We start from the raw sequence: 21,025 nt of genomic DNA, 5'->3' as shown, positions 1-21,025 counted from the left end.
CCAGCCTCCAGAACAAAACTTCAAAAACTTCATTTGTATTAAGCTGCTGGTTTTTGAGTACTCGGTTACAGCAGTCCTAGCAAACGGCTGGTGCTATGACCATTAAGATTTCTCTCGCACAGCTGCTCAATGGCCTGCCCTTTCTTCCAGCCCTGGGTTAGGGCTGTTTGTGTGCTTTGACTGCAATCTTCCCCCATTTTCTTCCTTCCCACCCAACGAATGCCACACTTTTCATATATGCACTGCCTTGGTTTCCAGCAAGGATATGGATGATTTTCCCCGATCTTGTCATACCTTTGTTCATTTCAGTTAGGAGCTAAACACCTGTGTTCAAGCCTTTGCAGCGAAGATGTTAATAGCTTAGGGGTCCTTTCTGAGATGTGGCTAGAAGGTGTATGGCTGTGCCAGAACTCTTGAACCAAGAGATGTTGCTGCCAACTCACCCTTTATTACAAGAATAATTAATTTGGGATCCAAACTTGATGTCTTTGATCACATGCACCATGCCATTCACAGGTTCTGAAGGATTACGACATGATCTTCCTACAGGAAGAAACAGAATTTTGGAGCCAAGCACAGTAAACTGACTATTTTTTTAGTATATAAGGTCTCAACCTGCCTGTAGCTTACTGATGATGAATACACACAGTTCTGATGGTTCCATAGATTTTGCCACCTTGAGGAAACTCACCAGACTGCTTCAGGATCAGCTCCCTTTCAAAAAAAACTTCCCTTCAGATCTGTTTCATCCCCATATTATACCTCCCAGAAAAATGTAAATTTTATTTGTTACCATCTGCAATTCAATTCAACTAGTATAATCCAAAGATCTCAAAGCCCAAAGTTGTCTCATCTTTTGGTTATTTAATCCACTTATCTTTCTTGTCCCAAGTCATTCATTACTTAATTTTAGTCATGAAAATGAGAGACCCCCAGTGAATGGGGATTTTCCCTTGATCGTATCCTGTGTTGGCTGTTTCTCATAAAATAAACTTGTAATGAAGGTGCCAGGAACTCAAAGCAGTAACAAGGTATGATCTACAAGAATTATTCTCATATGTATTGCACCTTCGTAAACAAATTGTCACATGTAACTCAGTTACAAAATTTGAACTAACTGGGTCAGATCTTACAGATGTGTGACCAACAGAGGGGTTCCCACTCCAGAGTTACTTACGTCTGCACTCGTCCTTAGCACTTGTCCAGACTGAGTTTTTTAGGCAGACAATAGAAAATGATCTTCCGTAATAACCAGGGCGGCATTTGTACATTAAATATGTCCCAATGGGAAACTGAGACTCATCAGTTAGGTTGATAGGCCTGGAAAATGGAAGGTGTTCAGGGGCATTGCATTGACCTGGAGATCAAGACCACAGGAGCATCGAAGTTAGTGGAGAAATCACCATACGTTTTTTTCTTTTTTGAGATGGAGGCTGGTTCTATCACCTAGGCTGGAGTGCAGTGATGTGATCTTGGCTCACTGAAACCTCCACCTCCTGGGTTCAAGCAATTCTCCCTGCCTCGACTTCCCGAGTAGGTGGGATTACAGGTGCCCACCACCACCCCTGGCTAATTTTTGTATTTTTAGTAGAAACAGGGTTTTACCATGTTGGCCAGGCTGGTCTTAACTCCTGACCTCAAGTGATCCACTCACCAGAGCCTCCCAAAGTGTTGGAGTGAGCCACCATGCTCTGTCAAAATTCCCATTCTATTTCTTCTTTTTCTCCAATATACTTCATAGATGTGATCAAAAAAGAAAAAGAACACTTCAATAATAGCCAATGGGGCTGTGCGTGGTGGCTCATGCCTGTAATTCCAGCACTTGGGAGGCCAAGGTGGGTGACTCACTTGAGGTCAGGAGTTCAAGCCCACCTGGTCAACATGGTGAAACCCTATCTCTACTACAAATACAACAAATTAGCAGAGCACGATTGTGTGTGTCTGTAGTCCCAGCTACTTGAGAGGCTGAGGCAGGAGAATTGCTTGAACCCTGGTGGCGGAGGTCGCAGTGAGCCAAAATTGTGCCACTGTACTCCAGCCTGGGTGATGGAGCAAGACTCCATCTTAGCAAATAATAATAATAGCAAAGAGATCGATTTCTTTAGAACAGTGGTCCCCAACTTTTTGGGACCTGGGACTGGTTTTGTGGAAGACAACCTTTTCCAAGAATGGAGGGTGTAGGAAAATGGATTTCAAACTGTTCTACTCAGATCATCAGGCATTAGATTCTCATAGGGAGCACGCAACTGAGATCCCTCATATGCACATTTTCACTCCTATAAGAATTGAACGCTGCCGCTGATCTGACAGGAAGTGGAGCTCAGGCAGTAATATTTGACTGCTCACCTCATACCATGCTGCCCAGTTCCTAACAGGCCACAGGCCACTACTGGTCCATGGCCCAGGGGTTGAGGACCCCTGCTTTAAAAGGTAACTTACAAATGGGTTCTTTTAAAAAAATATCAGCATCCCTCCATTTTAAAAGTCTCTGCTAGTTTGAAGGCAACTAAGTCATTTATATCATCTTTCACTAAAGGGGTAGCTGCAATTTCACAGCTTCAAATTTTAGTTAATCAGTAAGTATTTGTGCTGTGGCTTTGTCTCTCCCATCCTCATTTCTCATCCTTCCTTGTAACCAGAGGCACTCATGCATTTTACTACCCACCCTCACGCTCAGTGGCACTCAGGTCCAGTGGGACTACACGCCTCCTCTTTGGCCCTCAGTACTAGTCACCAGTGTTGGAAATTTGTTGCCAAGTCAATACTCAGCACAAAGAGTGAACAAACAAAGCTCAACAATTAAAGCTATACTTTACCATAAAGAAGCATGTATTTTCTCATCGACATTTCAGATTAAATACTAGATTCAGCTAGGTCCTTTACAGCCTTGTAGATTTAACTTAAAGCAACAAAAATCACATTTAGAGTCAAATAGTATGTAATCAAGAAGATATATCTGTTGGAAAAAATAGCATTTTACTTTAGTTTTGGAAATGTCTTCTTTATTTGTTTTGTTTTGTCTTTATTTCTGTTCCTTCTGACATCTTCTGCTCATTAATTCAAATTACGAAGAGTAGATTGAGGCCAGAGGTCAATTTTATTAGACTTAAAAGAACCAACTTTTGGCTTTATTTTGCTCTTATTTTTATTCAATTGTTACTGCTCTTTTCTTTAAATTTACTTGCTGTTCGATCCTTTAAAAATAATTTCTTAAGATGATTACTGAGATTTAAGCAATTTTTCATCTTGTCATAGTTCTAAAATAAGCATCAGATTATTATTTTTATTCTAAGCATAGATTTAGCTCCCTGTGCCAAGTTTTTATATTTTATTTCTCTAGTTTAAAGTATTTGAGAGTTGCTATTGTGATTTCTTCATTGACTGATGGTTTATTTAGAAGTGTTTTGCACAATTTACAAACATTCAAGGAATTTCAGCTGTATGTTTATTATCCATTTTTGTTTTGAAATTGAGCAAGGCTTGCTTTACGGTACAGCATATGGCCAACTGTAGTAGCAGCAGCACGTGCACTCGTAAAATACATGTGGACTGCAGTAGCAGTATAATGCTGGGGGTATGTCAGTGTATTAGTCACTTCTTGCACTGCTGTAAAGAACTACCTGAGACTGGGTAATTTATAAAGATAAGAGGTTTAATCCACTCACAGTTTTGCAGGCCATACAGGAAGCACGGCTGGGGAGGCCTCAGGAAACTTACAATCATGGGAAGGTGAAGGGGAAACAAGCATGGTCTTAACATGGCCAAAGCAGAGGAAAAGAGTGAAGGGGAAGGTGCTACATACTTTTAAACAACCAGATCTGGTGAGAACTCTATCACCAGACAGCACAAAGTGGGTGGTGCTAAAACATTAGAAACCACCCCCTTGATCCAGGCCCCTCTGGCTAGGTCCTGCTTCAAACACTGGGGATTATAATTCAAAATAAGATTTGGGTGGGGACAGAAAGCCAAACACATCTGTCAGTGAATCCAATCAGTTTGTATTTATTAAGATCTTCTAGATACTTACTGATTTTGGGGGACTACTTGTTTTACCAGATACTAAGTGAGTTGTGTTAAAATATTTTATTCATTGTACATGTGTCTATTTCTTTGTATAATGTTGTCCATCTTTTACTTTATATATTTTGAGGTTATTGGGATTATAAAACTTTAAATTACTGTATTTTATGGTAGAGCAACCTTCTTTTTCATAATAGAATATCTCTATCTCTAGAAATAAATCTTGCCTAAAACTTTACCTTGTTTGCTTTATTTGTGGGACAAATAAAAAACCCAATCATAAGATGGCAGATTCAATCTCCAATATATAAATGCTTGTTTTAAATGTACAGTAGTCATCCCCTTTTCTGTGGGGAACATGTTCCAAGACATTAGTGGATACCTGAAACCTCAGATAGTACCAACCCTGATCTCTGTCAATTAGAACACATTTCTGTTCACATCTTCCATCCACAGATTTAATGCCTTTACCCTCTTAACTAAGCACTTAGCATGCACTGTAGTTGTAACTTTTGCAGTTTGTGGTGTGACAGCAAAACTAGCAGAGATTTCTTTTTCCTTCTTTACAATTTCATTGACAGAAGATTCCTTCTTACCTTAGATCTTAGCAACTTCAACATACAATTTTTTTCTTTCTTTATTAAGTGGACAACTCACCTTTTCTCTTAAAGGAAGCACTTGCTACTCAACTGGACCCTAGTGGTAATGAACTCCCTCACTAGGCTCAGGTAAAACTATGAGAATCTATGTGGAAAGGTGTGGTAGGCTGAGTAATAACCTCTCAAGGATATCCATGTTCTGATCCCTGAAGTCTGTGAATGTTGCCTGTAATGGTAAAAGGGCTTTGCAGATGTGATTAAGAATCTTGAGATGGGCAGATTATCCTGGGTTATCTAGGTGGGCCTTAAATGTAATCACAAGGGTCCTTATAAAAGGGAGGCAAGAGGGTTAAAGCAGACAGAAGAAGGATATTTGAAAATGCTATGCTGTTGGCCTGGAAGGTAGAGGAAGGAGGCCATGAGCCAAAGGACGGAGACAGCCCCTGGAAGCTGGAAAGAGAAAGAAAACCCCTGCTCCCCTGGAGCCTCCAGAAGGAACACAGTCCTATGGATCTATTTTAGGTCTTGGCCTCCAGAACCATAAGAGAATACATTTTTGTTGTCTTAAGTCACTCAGTTCGTGGAAATTTGTTACAGCAGCAATAGAAAACGAATACAAACAGAGAGTGATATACAGTGTTAAAAATGTTGGGTTCATAGATGCCTGGCCTCGAACCCAATGTTGACTACTTAGTGGCTGTGAGATCTTATGCAACCTGCTTAATCTTGCTGAGCCTCAGTTTCATCTTCACAAAGGGAATGATAATATTTCCCCAGCAGGTTTGCAGGGAGGGTCAAAGGTAGTATGTGCTCTCACATACACAGAAGGCACTTCATAAATTGTGCTTATGATTATTACTTTTAGAAAAGAAGGGGAATTCTAAGAGTTAAATTAAATTATTCTGCTAAAGTGGGTGTGCTTGCTTTGCTTCCAAGAGCTTATTTTCCGCTCATTTGCAGAGCTAGTTTGGAATGAGCCTATTTTGTTGGGAATGCACTGGATGACCTCAGTGACTGGTGACCTCATAGCTCTCTGGAGTGAATGTACCCCCAATTCAGCCTAGCACTTGCTGTCTGCATCTCGTGAGCTCCATCATAGTGCCCACAGGACCCCTGACAGAGGCTTCCTAAGGTTGCCTTTTCCCTGTTGACAATGGCTTTCATCAGAATTGGAAGCCTACTCTGTGTTTTCTACTGAAGCAAAGGATGATGCTCCAAGAAAGCTCATATTTCTAACATTTTTCCCTCAGACAGCCTGTATCTGTCATTGCACATTTGCTTTCTTAAGCCAGCAGTTGCTGAGCAAGGATGCCCTTGTCTATGTTTCTTGCTTCATGTAGTGCCACTCAGTCCCCTCACCAAGGTGTGGCCCTTTCCCCTTTTTCAGTTTCCCGAAGACACACATTTTCCCCTGTCTATGACATTCCTTAGTGTGTGATGCACTTTTATCTTCACTCTGACTTCTCTTTTTCCTCCAGGTGTCTGCTAAAATACCACTTTCTTATCAAAGCCTTCCCTGGCCTACCTATGGCCATGCCACCCTGAATGCACCCAATGTTGTCTAAAGCCTTCCCCGACCCTCGCAAGGATTTGGAATCTAAACTACTTCCCTCTACCCGACCCTATGATAATTTCTAGTCAGACCCTTTGCTTTTCCTTTCATATCAATTGTTTGTTATTACAATTTGTGCTTCTTTAACTTGGTGTGCTTTGAGAAGTTTGTATTTTTCTTAATAGATATATGCATAATTTAAGGGCAAGAGATAACACATTTATTGTACCTCTAAATTCATACCTAGTCCAGTTACTTAACACTCAATTATAAGCACTTAATGCATATTTGTTATAATGAACAACCAATGAAGAATTATATATAAATCTTAAAAAAAAAAAGGAATCCAATCTATGTCACCAGAATCTCTGATTTAGTGGGTCTGTGTTAGAGCCCAGGAGTCTATATTTAAAAAATTTTTCACAATTGATTTTGATAGATAACAGCACTTTGAGGACCACTGCAGGGGTGGGGGGAACACTGAATAGAATAGTTCCTGTGATTTTCAGTGGTATACATGCATTCGCCTTTCTTAGAGTTGATATGTGGGATGAAATACAGTTTGGACATTTGTCTTATCCATTGATGATGGACAAATGAAGAGATTCCAGTGGAGCTCCTGGTGCCAAAAGTCATACTGAGAAAGGGTAAACATCACAGCAAAGCTCACAACAAGAGGATAGAACGAGATCTAAAGCAACAAAGCAAACTGGACGAACCATTCTTGGAAAGAAATCCCTTCCCTTTGATTAACTTATGTTCTTACTTGCATAGTAGTAAAAGAACAGTATAGGTAATAATAAAATATAAAGTTATGTAGCAGCTCAAAAAAGGAATATATGAACTTAAACAAAGAAAGCTTGATCTAGTTTCCTTTCCCTCCTTTATTACCAATCCCTCAATTTGCGGCTAGTTCCTATGATAAATATATTCACATAAACCCCATAAACTCAAGACCTACCATGATTTTAAAAAAGTTTTTATAGTTTTTTAAAGATATATCACACACAATGATTGATGAATATCTAAGTGTACAATTTGATTACTTATAACATATATATGTACTGTGAAACCATCACCAAAATGAAGACAACAGACACTTCCATCATACTTTTCACCTCCACAGAATTCCCTCATGTCCTTCTGTAACCCATCCAAATGTCCACTTCCTTCTCTAGACAACCTCCATCCTATTTTTCTTACTACAGATTGATTTAACTTTCTAAAATTTCATATAACCTAAATCACTTTCTTTATATCCTATTGTATAAGTGAAATAACTCAGTTGGTTTTTTTATGGTTTAACCTTCACACAGCATAATTAGAGATCCATCTAGGTTGCTGCACGTATAGAAATGGTTTCCTTTTGTTGCTGAGTAATATTGAGTTGTATAAATATATTTTAATTTAGTTTATCCATTCACTTGTTGAGGGACATTTGGATTGTTTCCACTGTTAATGATTACAAACTAAACTGCTAAGAAAATTCATGTACAAGTCTTTGTGTGGATATATGACTTTATTTCTCTTGGGTAAAAACCTAAGAGTAAGGTGCTGAGTAATATGACAGGTGTGTGTCTAAGGTTTTAAGAAACTGTTGAAATACTTCCTAAAGTTAATGTTATAATTTTACCTGCCAAATAGCAGTATATTATATTTCCAGTCACTCCACCTTATGACCAACACTTGGCTTGGTCAATCTTTTCCATTTGAGCTTTTTAGTGGTTTTATACTGTTATTTCATTTCGGGCTTTGTCTTGTATGACTCAGCCCACTCTCATGCACTCCGGTTTCAGATCTTCCACTCAAAGCAAGTTAATTTATTCCGTGCTATACGCATTTTTAACACATCACTTTCATGTTTGTTCAAATACGAGCTGTCAACTCGAAGTACACTCTGCTCTCCATTCTGCATATTCTTTATTTTTATTTATTTATTTTTTTTTTTGAGACGGAGTTTCACTCTTGTTACCCAGGCTGGAGTGCAATGGTGCGATCTCGGCTCACCTCAACCTCCACTTCCTGAGTTCAAACAATTCTCCTGCCTCAGCCTCCCGAGTAGCTGGGACTACAGGCACGTGCCACCATGCCCAGCTAATTTTTTCTTGTATTTTTAGTAGAGACGGGGTTTCACCATGTTGACCAGGATGGTCTCGATCTCTTGACCTCGTGATCCACCCGCCTCGGCCTCCCAAAGTGCTGGGATTACAGGCTTGAGCCACCGCGCCCGGCCCTGCATATTCTTTAAGAAATATACTTGAACTTGCTTTGCTTAGGCGCCTCTATCAGTCTAAAAAAGAGCATGCACGGCCGGGCGCGGTGGCTCACGCCTGTAATCCCAGCTCTTTGGGAGGCCGAGGCGGGCAGATCACGAGGTCAGGAGATCGTCGAGACCATCCTGCCCACAATGGTGAAACCTCGTCTCTACTAAAAGTACAAAAAATTAGCCGGGCGTGGTGGTGCGTGCCTCTTGTGCTAGCTACTTGGGAGGCTGAGGCAGGAGAATTCCTTGAAACCGGAAAACAGAAGTTGCAGTGAGCCAGGATTGCGCCACGGCACTCCAGCCTGGCTATAGAGCAAGACTCTGTCTCAAAAAAAAAAAAAAAAAAAAAAAAAAAAAAAAAAAAAAAAGAGCTTGCACTTTCAAAAAGCATAAAGTTATCAATTTATATGTACATAAATATATAAATTATATGCCTCAATATAAATTTTTGAAATATAATACAGATAGGCCGGGCGCGGTTGCTCAAGCCTGTAATCCCATCACTTTGGGAGGCCAAGGTGGGTGGATCACGAAGTCAAGATATTGAGACCATCCTGGTCAACATGGTGAAACCCCGTCTCTACTAAAAATACAAAAAATTAGCTGGGAGTGGTGACGCGTGCCTGTAATCTCAGCTACTCAGGAGGCTGAGGCAGGAGAATTGCCTGAACCCAGGAGGCGGAGGTTGCGATGAGCCGAGATCGCGCCATTGCACTCCAGCCTGGGTAACAAGAATTAAACTCCGTCTCAAAAAAAAAAAAAAAAAAAAGAAGAAGAAAAAAGAAATATAATACAGATAAACATTTTAAATGCTTTGTTAATCATCTTGACAACACAATCATTAGCTAACATCTAAAGGGACAAGGAACAGTCGCAGTGAGTTTCTCTGTTCACAATTGTGAATGTAAAGCTTATCTCAACTGTCTTCATGATACTTTCTAGATTTTTTGGTTTTGTCAAGTTTTGATCGGTTGTGATTAGATTGACAGCATTTCTTCCTCTTAATGCCTCTGACAAAAAAATGAGTATACATGTGTCTTTGTAGGGAGGGTGAGAGGGATGGTCAACTCTACCATTTTCTTGTTTTCTGGAGTTGGTTCTAATATAGTGATCTCCACCCAGTATTTTTGTGTAGGACACTTTTAATTTTACCTATTCAAATGTGAAGGTTATTTTTGATAAAAATAGATAATACAAATAAAGCATCTATTCATCTGAGCACATGTAAACCAAAATACATCACAAAGCAGAGAAGCAAATTGGAACTTCCCTTATTTCTATCTTGCACCTTTACCTAGCAGGGATAACCAAACAAGACCCTACATGAGGACCAGGTGAGGGCGCCAGAGTCCACCCTATGTTAAACACTGCCTGGTAAAGCTTAGTGTACTATTTTTATGGCTCAGAATGCGGTCTATCCACATGAATGTGAGCTGGAGAATATGTCTTCTGCTGTTGTTGGATGAAGTCATCTATATACGTCAATTATATCCAAGTGGATTGATGGTGCTGTTGAGTTCAAGTATGTGCTTACTGATTTTCTGCCTGCTGAATCTGCCCATTTCTGGTAAAGAAACTCCAGCACCTTTATCTTTTCTGATACCAGAAAGATATCATAGAACTTGACAAAATAAAAAAATCTAGATGTAGAATTATGGTTAGTAAATTTATCTGTTTCTCCTTGAAGTTCTATGGATTTTGCCTCACATATTTTGTTTCTCTGTCAGGTGCAAACATATTAGATATTGTTAGGTTTTCTTGGAGAATTGGCCCCTTTATCATTATATGATGCCCTTCTTTATCCCTAATAATTTTCCTTGATCTGAAATCTGCTGTGCTTGAAATAAACACAGCTATTCTTGCTTTCTGTGACTAGCATTAGCATCATATATCTTTGTCTACCCATTTACTTTAAATATAGATTGGCTATATTTAAAATGGGCTTGTTATATGCAATATATAGTTGGATCTTGTTTCGTAATTCACTCTGTTGATCTGTTTCAATTGGTGCATTTAGATCATTGACACTCAAAATGATTGCTGATACAGTTGGTTTAATTATTTGTTACTGATTTCTATTTGTTGACTTTGTTCTCTTGTTCTCTTTTCCTATTTTTTGTCTTTCATTCTTTTCCTGTCCTTTATTTATTTATTTATTTATTTATTTATTTATTTATTTTTGAGATAGAGTCTCGCTCTGTTGCCGAGGCTGGAGTGCAATGGCATGATCTTGGCTTACTACAATCTCCACCTCCCAGGTTCAAGTGATTCTCCTGTCTCAGGCTCCTGAGTATCTGGGATTAGAGGCACCTGCCATCATGCCTGGCTAATTTTTGTATTTTTGTAGAGACAGGATTTCACTATGTTGGTCAGGCTGGTCTTGAACTCCTGACCTCAGGTGATCCTCCCACTTCAGCCTTCCAAAGTGCTGGAGATTATGGGTGTGAGCCACCATAGCTGGCCCTCTTATTATTTTAACTGAGCATTTAATATGATGCATTTCATTCCCTCTTCCTTAGCAGCATATAAATTATACTTTTTTCCCACTTTTTTCATTGGTTGTCTCACATTTGCAGTATCTATTTGCAGCTAATCTAAATTATCTTTCAAATAGTACTATACCACTTCACGAGTAGCGTAACTTATAATAACAAAACTATCCTAATTCCTCTGCTATTTTTATACAAAAATAAATATCCCCATGAACTGTCCTTTGCGACCTGATTCTGGATTCACTCTTTAAGTACTAGTAAAGCCATATGCCTTTCCCTCACCGTTTCCTTATCGCAGAAGCTGAGATTTCTCCCTTTTCAGGGATGCTGCGGTCTTGCATGACTCCTTAGTCACCGCTTCTCAGACATGCATGGGGTTTTCAGATTACAAAACACTGTCACATGCACTCCCCACCTGATTTTCACAATACCCCTCTCAGATATCAGGATGTCAGTTATGCTTGTTTTATACCCATGGACACTGAAGGTCAGTCATGTGACTTAACTTGCTGGGTCCAAGATCCCAGTTGGTAAGTAACAGAGCCTGGAAAAACTAGAACGCTGGCTTCCTAATAAGTAGATTTCATAAAACTCCACCACCTATTTCTCTATGGATACACATTGGGTACAAAGCTCTTACTCTTACACTTCTTTTAAATACTAAAGGACGTGAACAATGCAAGCGTCCATCAGCATTTTAAAATTTAAATTACTTGAGCAACAAAATTTCTAGGTAGTTTAGGCTGTTTCACATCTGGAGGTTATTGTGATAACATCAGTAAATTTTTTTGTTTGCAATTAACAGTGTCTGGGATTGTTTATAATGGTAACTTAACCAAGGTAAGCAAATTGAAACAACATTCTAGTAAGAAGAGGGCCAGTGCTCACAAGGATGACACAAATTCCTAAGCATGGACAACCGATTGCTTAACTTACTGGGGATGCTTCTCTCCTAAAAATAAAATTGTAAGTTTTATCATATTTCTTCACCTGACAGGGTACTTTCTGGTGTCTAATGAGATCAAATATTAACAACAACTCTTGTGGGAAATTTGGTTTTCTTTTTTTCTTACTCTTTTAGAGAAGAAGGAACACTCAAATAATAAATGCAAAACGTCTAGTTGCAGAGAAGGGTGAACGCTGAGTTGTCAGGAAGAGGCTAGACAAAAACAAATACTGTCCCTTCAAATGACGTGTTTCCAGTGAGTCTAGGCAACCAAAAAGACTTCTGCGGAGCCCCCAAAATAACAATAGAAGGGTTCGAATTGAAGATGTTTACCTACTTGAACTTAAGAAAAAGGAAGAGATGTGGTTTCAGAATTTCCATAGTTATAATAGGCTTTATTTTGTACTAAACACATCACTAAAATGTAAACTGTAAACACATCTATTGTTCCCTTCTACCTGCAGCTGTTACATTGTGTGTTCCCGGGCTTCCCTTGCTCTTCTAACTCCCAAGTGCCTGGCATGGCTCTGTCTTAAAGTAGGCGGTCAGGTGCATGGTGATGATGGCGGTGGTGGCTTGGGGCGAGTGACCAGAACAGTCCCATGCAGGCCACTTTTCAGGCAATACCTGCATCCCTAGGACTCCTTGTCTGAACACCATTGGAAGCGAAGTGAAGAGGTAATGGTTGGAGGATAGAAATGGACTAGGGCAAGGCCCTGAGTTAGACACTCGACAGACTTGATGTCATTGAGGCAGCAACTCTGCAATGCAGAGATCAGTGTCCCCATTTTACAGAAGAGCAAACAGGCTTAGGTGTGCTAACTTGCCACACAGTTAAGTTTCTAGGACCAGAACTCAGGTTTGTCGGATCCCCACGTCCCCTTTCACTAGGATCAACGCCATGCTGGGTTATAGCCAGCCTAGACTATGAATACGTAAGGGCAAGGACCTCCGTGCGGCACCAGCTCAGCATCTGCGCCTTCCTCTGCGCTGGGCACGACTTAAGCTCCTGCACATGGGAACTCCACGCTTACCCAGAAGCAGCGAGAGTCTCCAGTGCGCAGAAGGATCCCAGATCCGCCGCCCTGCCGGGTCTCGCGCTCAGTCCACCCATCGACCTGCTTTCGGACCCAGGCGCGCAGCGCAGAGCGCGAGTTCCCTGTGGCGCCCCGGGTGCCTGGTCCACCCGGGCGCCTCCCCACGCCCGCCCGCGTCTCACCCCAGGCCACTGGCAGCGCGAGCAGCACCACAACCGCCAGCGGGGTTCCTCCGCAGCAGAAGGGGAGACGGGGCGCCGGCGGCTCCATAGGCTCTGGGCTTCTCGCAGAAGAGGCCACCATCCTCCCCAAGCACATCTGGAAAGCAGATTTGATCTCGAAGAAAATTGAAATAGGAAAAGCGCAGCGAAAACAGGAGTGACCAATCGCTGTGCTCCGCGCCCAGAATATGGGGAGGATTGCGGGGTTCCGGGACAAAATGCTTTTTGACCGCTTCCCCTTATGGGCGAGGTCATGTTTACTCCCATTTGCATTGTTTCTAGCGAGTTTCGCTCGCAGAGCCCACCTTGCGGACCCAGGTGCGGCAGCAAAGCGGGACCCTGCTTGGGCTTCCGACGTATCCCACGTGCGAGCCCCTGCGCTTCCAGACAAAGCTGTGGATGACGGCAGCTGTTACATTGTGTAACAGCTCCAAACACCCTGCTAGACGTTTCCTCTTTGCAAGAATGTGTGTGGGACGGTCAGCTAATGAAATGCCTGCTCACTCTCTGTGTCGAAGAAATTCCAGGCGATGTGTACAGTGTAGAGGGAATGTGAAGAACTCATTTCCTTATCTTGAATTGAGATGTTATGCCATTGTAGGATTTTTAAAAAGGGAATCAACATATAAATCTGTGTATAGTATGGAGACTAGATTAGGGCAATAATGGACAGGGGAGACCAGTCAGGGGGCTTTTGCCAACATCCGAGCGAGGTTTGATGGCGGCCCTGACTGAATTTATGAAGTGGACAATTAAAGATATTGGAGATGGAATGAATAGTCGCTCATGTGTTGGATTTTGGTTTCTTCCTTTCTTAAGGTTGGTGGTGAGAAGAAAGCAATCAAGAGTTAGCCCCAGGATTAGAAATGAATGGTGGTGCTACTTATTGTAATAAGAAATATGGATGGAGGAATGGCAGATTTCGGGTAGAGGGTTAAAATGAAGGATGTGTATTCCTCCTATGTCTCTGTGTCCTGTTCCCTTTAACTAGCCTCTCTCCATCTCCCGTTGTCCCTCCCTTCCGCAGCCTCTAGTAACCAGTATTCTACCGTCTCTGTCTATAAGATGAGCCGTGTTGGATTCCACAGATGATTGCTACCACACAGGATTTGTCTTTCTGTGCACATTGATTTCCATTCGGCTTTCTCCCAAGATTCTGGAAGAAACGTCTACTTTGCTCATATCACTTATCACACTGTTTAGTGCATCCAGTGCCATTCTTTTAGGGATTTGCTATCATCCTTTCAAATTGCTGTCAACAGACTAATGGGAGAAGAACAGATTGTAGTAGGCTGAGGAAAAGAGAATAAGAGAAGGCTCAGTTCCCTAGTTTTAGATCACATGCTAGCAGAAGGTGTCAATCCTTACCACTTCTGCTGGTATCCATCTTCTAGTATCTACTTTCTCCCCTTATTCCTTGAAGGTTTTAGCTCCCAGCTCATGGCCACCTTCTCCACTATTACTCCTGCCACAGCTCCTGGTCATTTCAACATTCACAGCAATAGCATTTACAAATCCCTGGCCTTGACCTCTTCTCTGTCTATGGTCTTGTCCTCCACTCTCCTGACACTTATGCTTATGTGCATGCTCTGAAACTTGTCACCTTCACTGCAACCCTCGATGATTTCAATGATCCCACTCTCTAACCACCAATACTACTCTTGTCTTTTACCCCAGTGCCATTGAACTGAATCCAGCAATCTTTGTGTTTCTCAGTGCCTGCAGACCATTGCTCCTACTGCTATCTCTCTCAGCCTCTCATCCCCTTTGTGTCTTCAATTTCATCCCCACCAGGTTAAATTCCATACTCTGTCATTATAATCACCATCTTAAATCCACCTTCAGCTCCCTCACCCCTTTCTTGCTTTATTATAGGCATTAGACAAAACAATCCTGGTTAGAATAAATTCTCCATTATTTTGCTCCCTTACCCGTGAAACTGAATGCGGCTGGAGAAGACACATATTCACCATGACGAGCCTTACTTTAGTGACAAATAATTTCAAATGGACCATTATCCTTCTGCCTGCTATTCCCACTGTTTGTCTAACCCATTTGTTCTCCCATTCTCCTAAATGACTATTGCATATTTTTATGTTGACATCTCTTTCTGACACCATCTCCAACATTCTTAATCTCTGTGAATAGCTTTGCTTCTTTTTTTTAATAGAGAAAATAGAAACAATCAAAGAGATCTACAATTTTCTACCATCACTCCACCCAAATTCTTGTATTTGGCCTATGTAACCTCCTTCTCTCCTGTTAGTGTGCACTGCTTACAGTCCTCTCTAAGGGTGATCTCTCCAGTTGTGCCCTAGAATCAATTTGCTCCCACTCACTCAAGGAAACCAGCAATTCTCACTTTCTCCAGGATTATCATACCCCTCTTTCTGCTGGATTTTACCATCAGCATGCAAACAAATTATTTCTCCAAGTACAGCAGGTATATTTTTCTCTTGTTTTCCCCTGCCATTTAATATTCCTTTTGCTTAGAATACTCTTTGCTTAGGTGTCTCTCTGCATGGGTACTACCTCAGCTCCTTGATTCTTTGGCTCAAATGAGACCTTCTTGAAGGAGCCCTCCTTGGCCACTATTTAAAATTGCAATTACTTCAGAACTTCCTTTCCTTTTTGCCTATTTTATATAGATGAAAAACTGTACTTATCATTTTTTCATTTTATTACCATCAGAAAATCTGCTTATTGTGTGTTTCTCCCACTAGAATAAAAGCCGCATGAGGACATGTCAGTTCATCACTGCCAAATCTCATGACCTAAATTGATGCTTAGCACAGAGAAGCGGTTCCATAATTTCTTGAATGAATGACTACGATGGTTGAGACAGCCAAGGTCAATCACTCTTTCAGAAAATTTGGTGGTGGAGAGATAGTTCAAAAGAGAAACATAGGTGGTTTCGGGGAAGATTTGTTTTTAGACTGAGGGGAAGGTGGATATCTGTTGCTCTAAATGGGTCCATTCTTCTGGGATTTGCCCCTAGATTTTTCCTCTGGGAAATTCCCTCTTTCCTATAGTTCACTGTGATTCAGGAAGACTATGGTTTGTCAACCTCAATATTATTGACATCCTGGACCAGATAATTCTTTGTTCTGGAGGGCTGCCTTGTGCCTTAGGGATGTTTAGCAGTATCCCTGGCCCCTACCCGCTAGAGGCCAGTAGCACTTCCCTTCTCCAGTTGTAGGAACCAAAAATGTCTCTAGATACTGCCAAATGTCATTGGGAGGGCAAAATCATCCCACCTGAGAACCACTGAGGTAGTCCAACCCTACCCCCATCTCCAAGGCTGGGAGGCAACTCAGGTCTTGCCCTCTGTTTATTTCACTGTCCTACTCCTAGTTCCTTTGGGTACATGTGACCCTATTTGGACAATGAGAGCTACTGAAGGGACTTTTGAATGACTTATTGGACAAGAGACGCTCTTTGTACTGGAATTGTAAGCTGATGAGATGTCCACTTGATATTGTCAGCAAATATTTTGCCAGTTTTTAGGGAGTTTCTTCCAGAGAATGAAGCCAGCAAGGCAAAGCAGAAGAAGAAATTCCTGAAGGCCTGCTTTGACTATTCCTGTTTCAACAAAAGCCCACTACACCCTTGGCCTTTTCTGTCATGTAATATAGTAAAATTCATTTTTTGTTTAAGCCAGTGTGAGATGGATTTCTATCATATGCAGTTCAGCAGGTCTTGGCTTCGGGATGTTTGTAGGTGGAACGAAGGAGCCAGTGATGAGAGAGGGTCTAACTGAAGGGACAGTTGTCCCAAAAGAGACAGAAAGGGATGAGAAGAGAAAGATATAGGCTGTAAAAAGTGGAAGATGGAAATGAAGGTAAGGGTGAGTGGATGTAGATATAATGGAAGGCGCAGGGGGAGAGGAAGTTGAGAGAATTACTCCCGGATGTTTTCATCGTCCCCTAATGGAAGAAGGCATGAATGTAGAATAGAGTAGATGGTTTGAGGTGAGTGAACAGACAATGTGGGGAAATGAAAGTGTTGCTGACTGTACATGAATAAAAGATGCTGGAGAGCATCCCACTTCTAAATACGGATCCAAAAGAATTGAAACCAATGTCTGAGAAGGTATCTGCCCACCCGTGCTCATAGTAGCACTATTCACAATATTAAACAGGTGGAAACAAGCTGATATGGTTTGGATCTGTCCCCTCACCAAATCTCATGTCAGATTGTAATCTCCAGCAGTGGAGAGAGGCCAGTGGGAGGTGATTGGATGATGAAGGTGGATTTCTCACCAAAGGTTTAGCTTGGTATTGTATAGGGAGCGAGTTCTCACCAAATCTAGCAGTTTAAAATTGTGTAGCTCCTACCCCCCGCTTCCTCCTACTCCCACTGTATGAGATGCCTTGCTCCCCCTTTGCTTTCCTCCATGGTTGTGAGTTTCCAAAGGCCTCCCCAGAAGGTGGGCAGAAGTCAGCATCATGCTTCCTGTACAGATCCTGGAAACATAAGCCAATTAAAACTCTTTATAAATTGCCCAGCCTCAGGTATTGCTTTGTAGCAATGTGGGAAGAAACTAATACAGAACATTGGTACCCAGGAGTGAGGCATTGCTATAAAGATACCTGAAAAGGTGGCAGCAACTTTGGAATTGGGTAACAGGCAGAGGTTGAAAAAATATGGAGGGCTCAGAAGAACGCTGTGTTCCCGTCCAAATCTCACGTTGAATTGTAATCCCCAGTTTTTGGAGGTGGAACCTGGTGGGAGGTGATTGGATCATAGGGGTGGATCCTTCATGAATGGGTTAGCACCAGCACCTTGGTGCTGTTCTAGTGTGTGGCACCTCCCCTCGCCCTCCCTTGCTCCTGCTTCTGCCATCTAAAACATGCCTGGCTTCCCCCTTCACTTTCTGCCATAATTGTCAGTTTTCTGGGGGCCTCCCCAGAAGCTGAGCAGATGCTAATATCATGCTTCTTGTACAGCCTGTGGAATCATGAGCCAGCTAAAACTTTTTAAAAAATAAATTACTCAGTCTCAGGTATTTCTATATTGCAATGTAAGAACAAACAAATACATAACCCAATGTCTATTGACAGATAAATGGATAAACAAATTGCATATATGCACAATGAACTATTAACCTAAAAAAAAAAAAAGAAATTCTGACACATGCTACAACGTGAATGAACCTTGAAGATATTATGCTAAGTGAAATAAGTCAGTCACAAAAGGACATATATATGCGATTTCACTTATATGAGGTTCTGAGAGTACTCAAATTCATCGCAACAGAAAACAGAATGGTGTTTGCCAGGGGCTGAAGGGATGGGGGATACAGAGTTATTATATAATGGATATAGAGTCTTGGTTTTATAAATGAAAAAGTTGTGAAGATCTGCATTACAACTATGTGAATCTATCTAATGCTACTGAACTGTACACTTAAAAATGGTGAAGATGGTAAATTTTATGTTGTTTTTAATCACAATTTTTAAAAACAGGAATAAAAAAAGATGCTGAACAGCATAACTAGTCTGGGGAAGGTAGAGAGAGTAAAATGTGTGGTCACCAGTGAGCAAGGTTTTATTTTCTCAATAGTTTAAATGTTGGAACGGAGAAAATTAGCAGCTATATCTATATCAAGGGTGTGGTGGGAGAGGATGAGTGAGCCGGGAAGGTATTGGCTGGACAAATATAAGAGAAAATCTTGAGGGTGAGGAAATTGAATTTGTGGGTTGAAAGTTTGGCTAAAATGACTTTCATTTCAGGATTAAGTGATGGGATCCTAAATGAATAACTATTAAATTATGAACTCTAAGATCCCTAAGACTATTATTCAAGATTTCAAATAAGGCAAGTGTGTGTGTGTAGTTTTTTTTTACAATTACAATTTATTTGAATGACTAATGTACATATTATTAAGGGAAAATTTACAGGCAAGTAGGGCTTATCACAGAACTGCTAAGGAAACATCCAAAGCTTGAATTGTACATCACATCTTTAGGATTAAAATTTGATTCTTAAAATTTAAAAAAAACCTGTGCAAATTGGAATCACTGAGTGATTATGGAAAGGCAAAGTATATACAGTATTGTGAGAAGAACTCAAACCAAGTGAGGATAATACTGAAATGGTTAACAACACCATAGAATAAAGATACTGTCAAAATAAAACCATACTTCCCAATAAAGTTACACCTATCGCAACCCCAGGAAATGCTTTATCGTTTACTTGGATAATAAAAACCACATTATAACCAAAAGCACATCATAACATTGAGTATGGTGTTTACAAAAAGACAGGTCTAGACACCAGGACAGCTCTTTTTATACCTTCCTTAAAAAGGGTGAAACTTTTAGAGCCATGTAATTGTTTATAGTCGTGGTCTGGCTTCAGGCATCTCACAAGCGAGGCTTCGGAAAGTCCCTGAAGAGCATATGGCAGTGAAACTGGGCTTCCTTCTTTACCATAAAGGTGTTCTTCTTGAGAATAAGTGCATATAGGAAGTGACAGCTTACAAAATCATTTCATTGATCTTGAGACCATATAAAGAGACTTGCTGATAATAGAGCAGTTTCTTCCTAATCAATGTTCCATTGAATTCCCAGCAACAAGGCACACTGAAAATAGATCATTTCTGTTTAGTAGGCAGCATGAATAGCAGCGGTGCACCTCAAAGTTTAAATAATGCTAGCATTCTTTTTACATGCCAGTTACAATTGTTATAACCAACGAAGCATCAAGTCTATTAGAAAATATTCTATTGGCCGGGCGCGGTGGCTCACGCCTGTAATCCCAGCACTTTGGGAGGCCGAGGCGGATGGATCGCGAGGTCAATAGATCGAGACCATCCTGGTCAACATGGTGAAACCCCGTCTCTACTAAAAATACAAAAAAATTAGCTGGGCACGGTGGCATGTGCCTGTAATCCCAGCTACTCCGGAGGCTGAGGCAGGAGAATTGCCTGAACCCAGGACGCGGAGGTTGCGGTGAGCCGAGATCACGCCATTGCACTCCAGCCTGGGTAACAAGAGCCAAACTCCATCTCAAAAAAAAAAAAAAAAGATATTCTATTGAAAGGTCTTTTTTCATATAACATGATCTGGAACAAATAACTACATTTTACGTATATTCATATAAATGTGAATTAAACTAAATGAGTGAGAAATGAAAGCAATAATCTTTCTCATTCATGTATTCACTCAACAAATATTTATGTGCTAGCTGTACTCTGTAACCGCACTGGTTTGGATTTAGAGGTCACTGGCATGGTCCTCCTGATGTATCTTTATTTTACATGACTTGCCAGCAGTTACCTTTTCTTCCTCAGCTGCCATAACAGACTTTCTATGCCTTGTTTATGGTACATGTTATTACCTATGATATGCATGGGTCTTATTTGTCTTATTAAAATAAGTTCTAGGAGGACAGAGGTGGTATCTTTATTTAATAGATTATGTAGGAGAAAGCAGTTTAAAGTCAGACGTGAGATTGCATTCCACCTTTGCCAATGACTGGTCCTGAGACTTTGCCCAGGAGAATCTTTTAGCCTAGGTTTTCTTGGCTGTTATTTCTTCATCTTGGTATTATCCTGAGCGAACACCCACCTTTCAAAGTGGTATTGATGGCTAAATAAGAGAGGGCATGAAAGTCCATCGCATAATGCCTGGACAGAGTAAACCTTCAAATGTTCATCCCCATTTTCTCATGGGAACCTCAGGTGCACATCTCATGTTGCCTGTCCACCTTTCTGTACCCCTATCATTCAGTCTTCAATGCTTAGTTTATGATTTAATGTCTTCCTTTTTCTTCTTAACTCTTTCATATCTCCTTTCCCAGCCTCTCTCTCAGCTGATCAATTTGCTTTTTATTCACTGAGAAGACCGAATCATCAGAAGAGAACTTCCCCACATTCACTCCCTGTCACA

At 40.9% G+C, this 21,025-nt stretch overlaps 2 protein-coding genes across 3 annotated transcripts in view; both read right to left on the bottom strand.

Moving 5' to 3' along the window:
• CR1 (complement C3b/C4b receptor 1 (Knops blood group)) overlaps positions 1-13,320 on the bottom strand; it is a 178,290-nt gene extending 164,970 nt beyond the window's left edge. The window contains 3 exon segments of the mRNA XM_078357041.1: positions 444-539; positions 1,174-1,357; positions 13,092-13,320. Of these exon segments, the coding sequence (XP_078213167.1) occupies positions 444-539; positions 1,174-1,357; positions 13,092-13,227 (416 nt within the window). The 5' untranslated portion in view covers positions 13,228-13,320.
• A 5,648-nt stretch (positions 13,321-18,968) lies between these two features.
• The window catches only part of CR2 (complement C3d receptor 2), a 38,060-nt gene continuing 36,003 nt past the window's right edge, over positions 18,969-21,025 (bottom strand). For both annotated transcript variants that reach the window (XM_008985590.5, XM_008985591.5), the window contains one exon: positions 18,969-19,717. The gene's annotated coding sequence lies outside the window, so the exon portion shown is untranslated. The remainder of the gene's footprint in view (positions 19,718-21,025) is intronic.

Source organism: Callithrix jacchus, chromosome 19 (assembly GCF_049354715.1).
Source record: "Callithrix jacchus isolate 240 chromosome 19, calJac240_pri, whole genome shotgun sequence".
Classification (NCBI taxonomy): Eukaryota; Metazoa; Chordata; class Mammalia; order Primates; family Cebidae; genus Callithrix; species Callithrix jacchus.
Note: the sequence above shows the minus strand (reverse complement) of the source record. Positions and strands in the feature narration are given on the sequence as shown.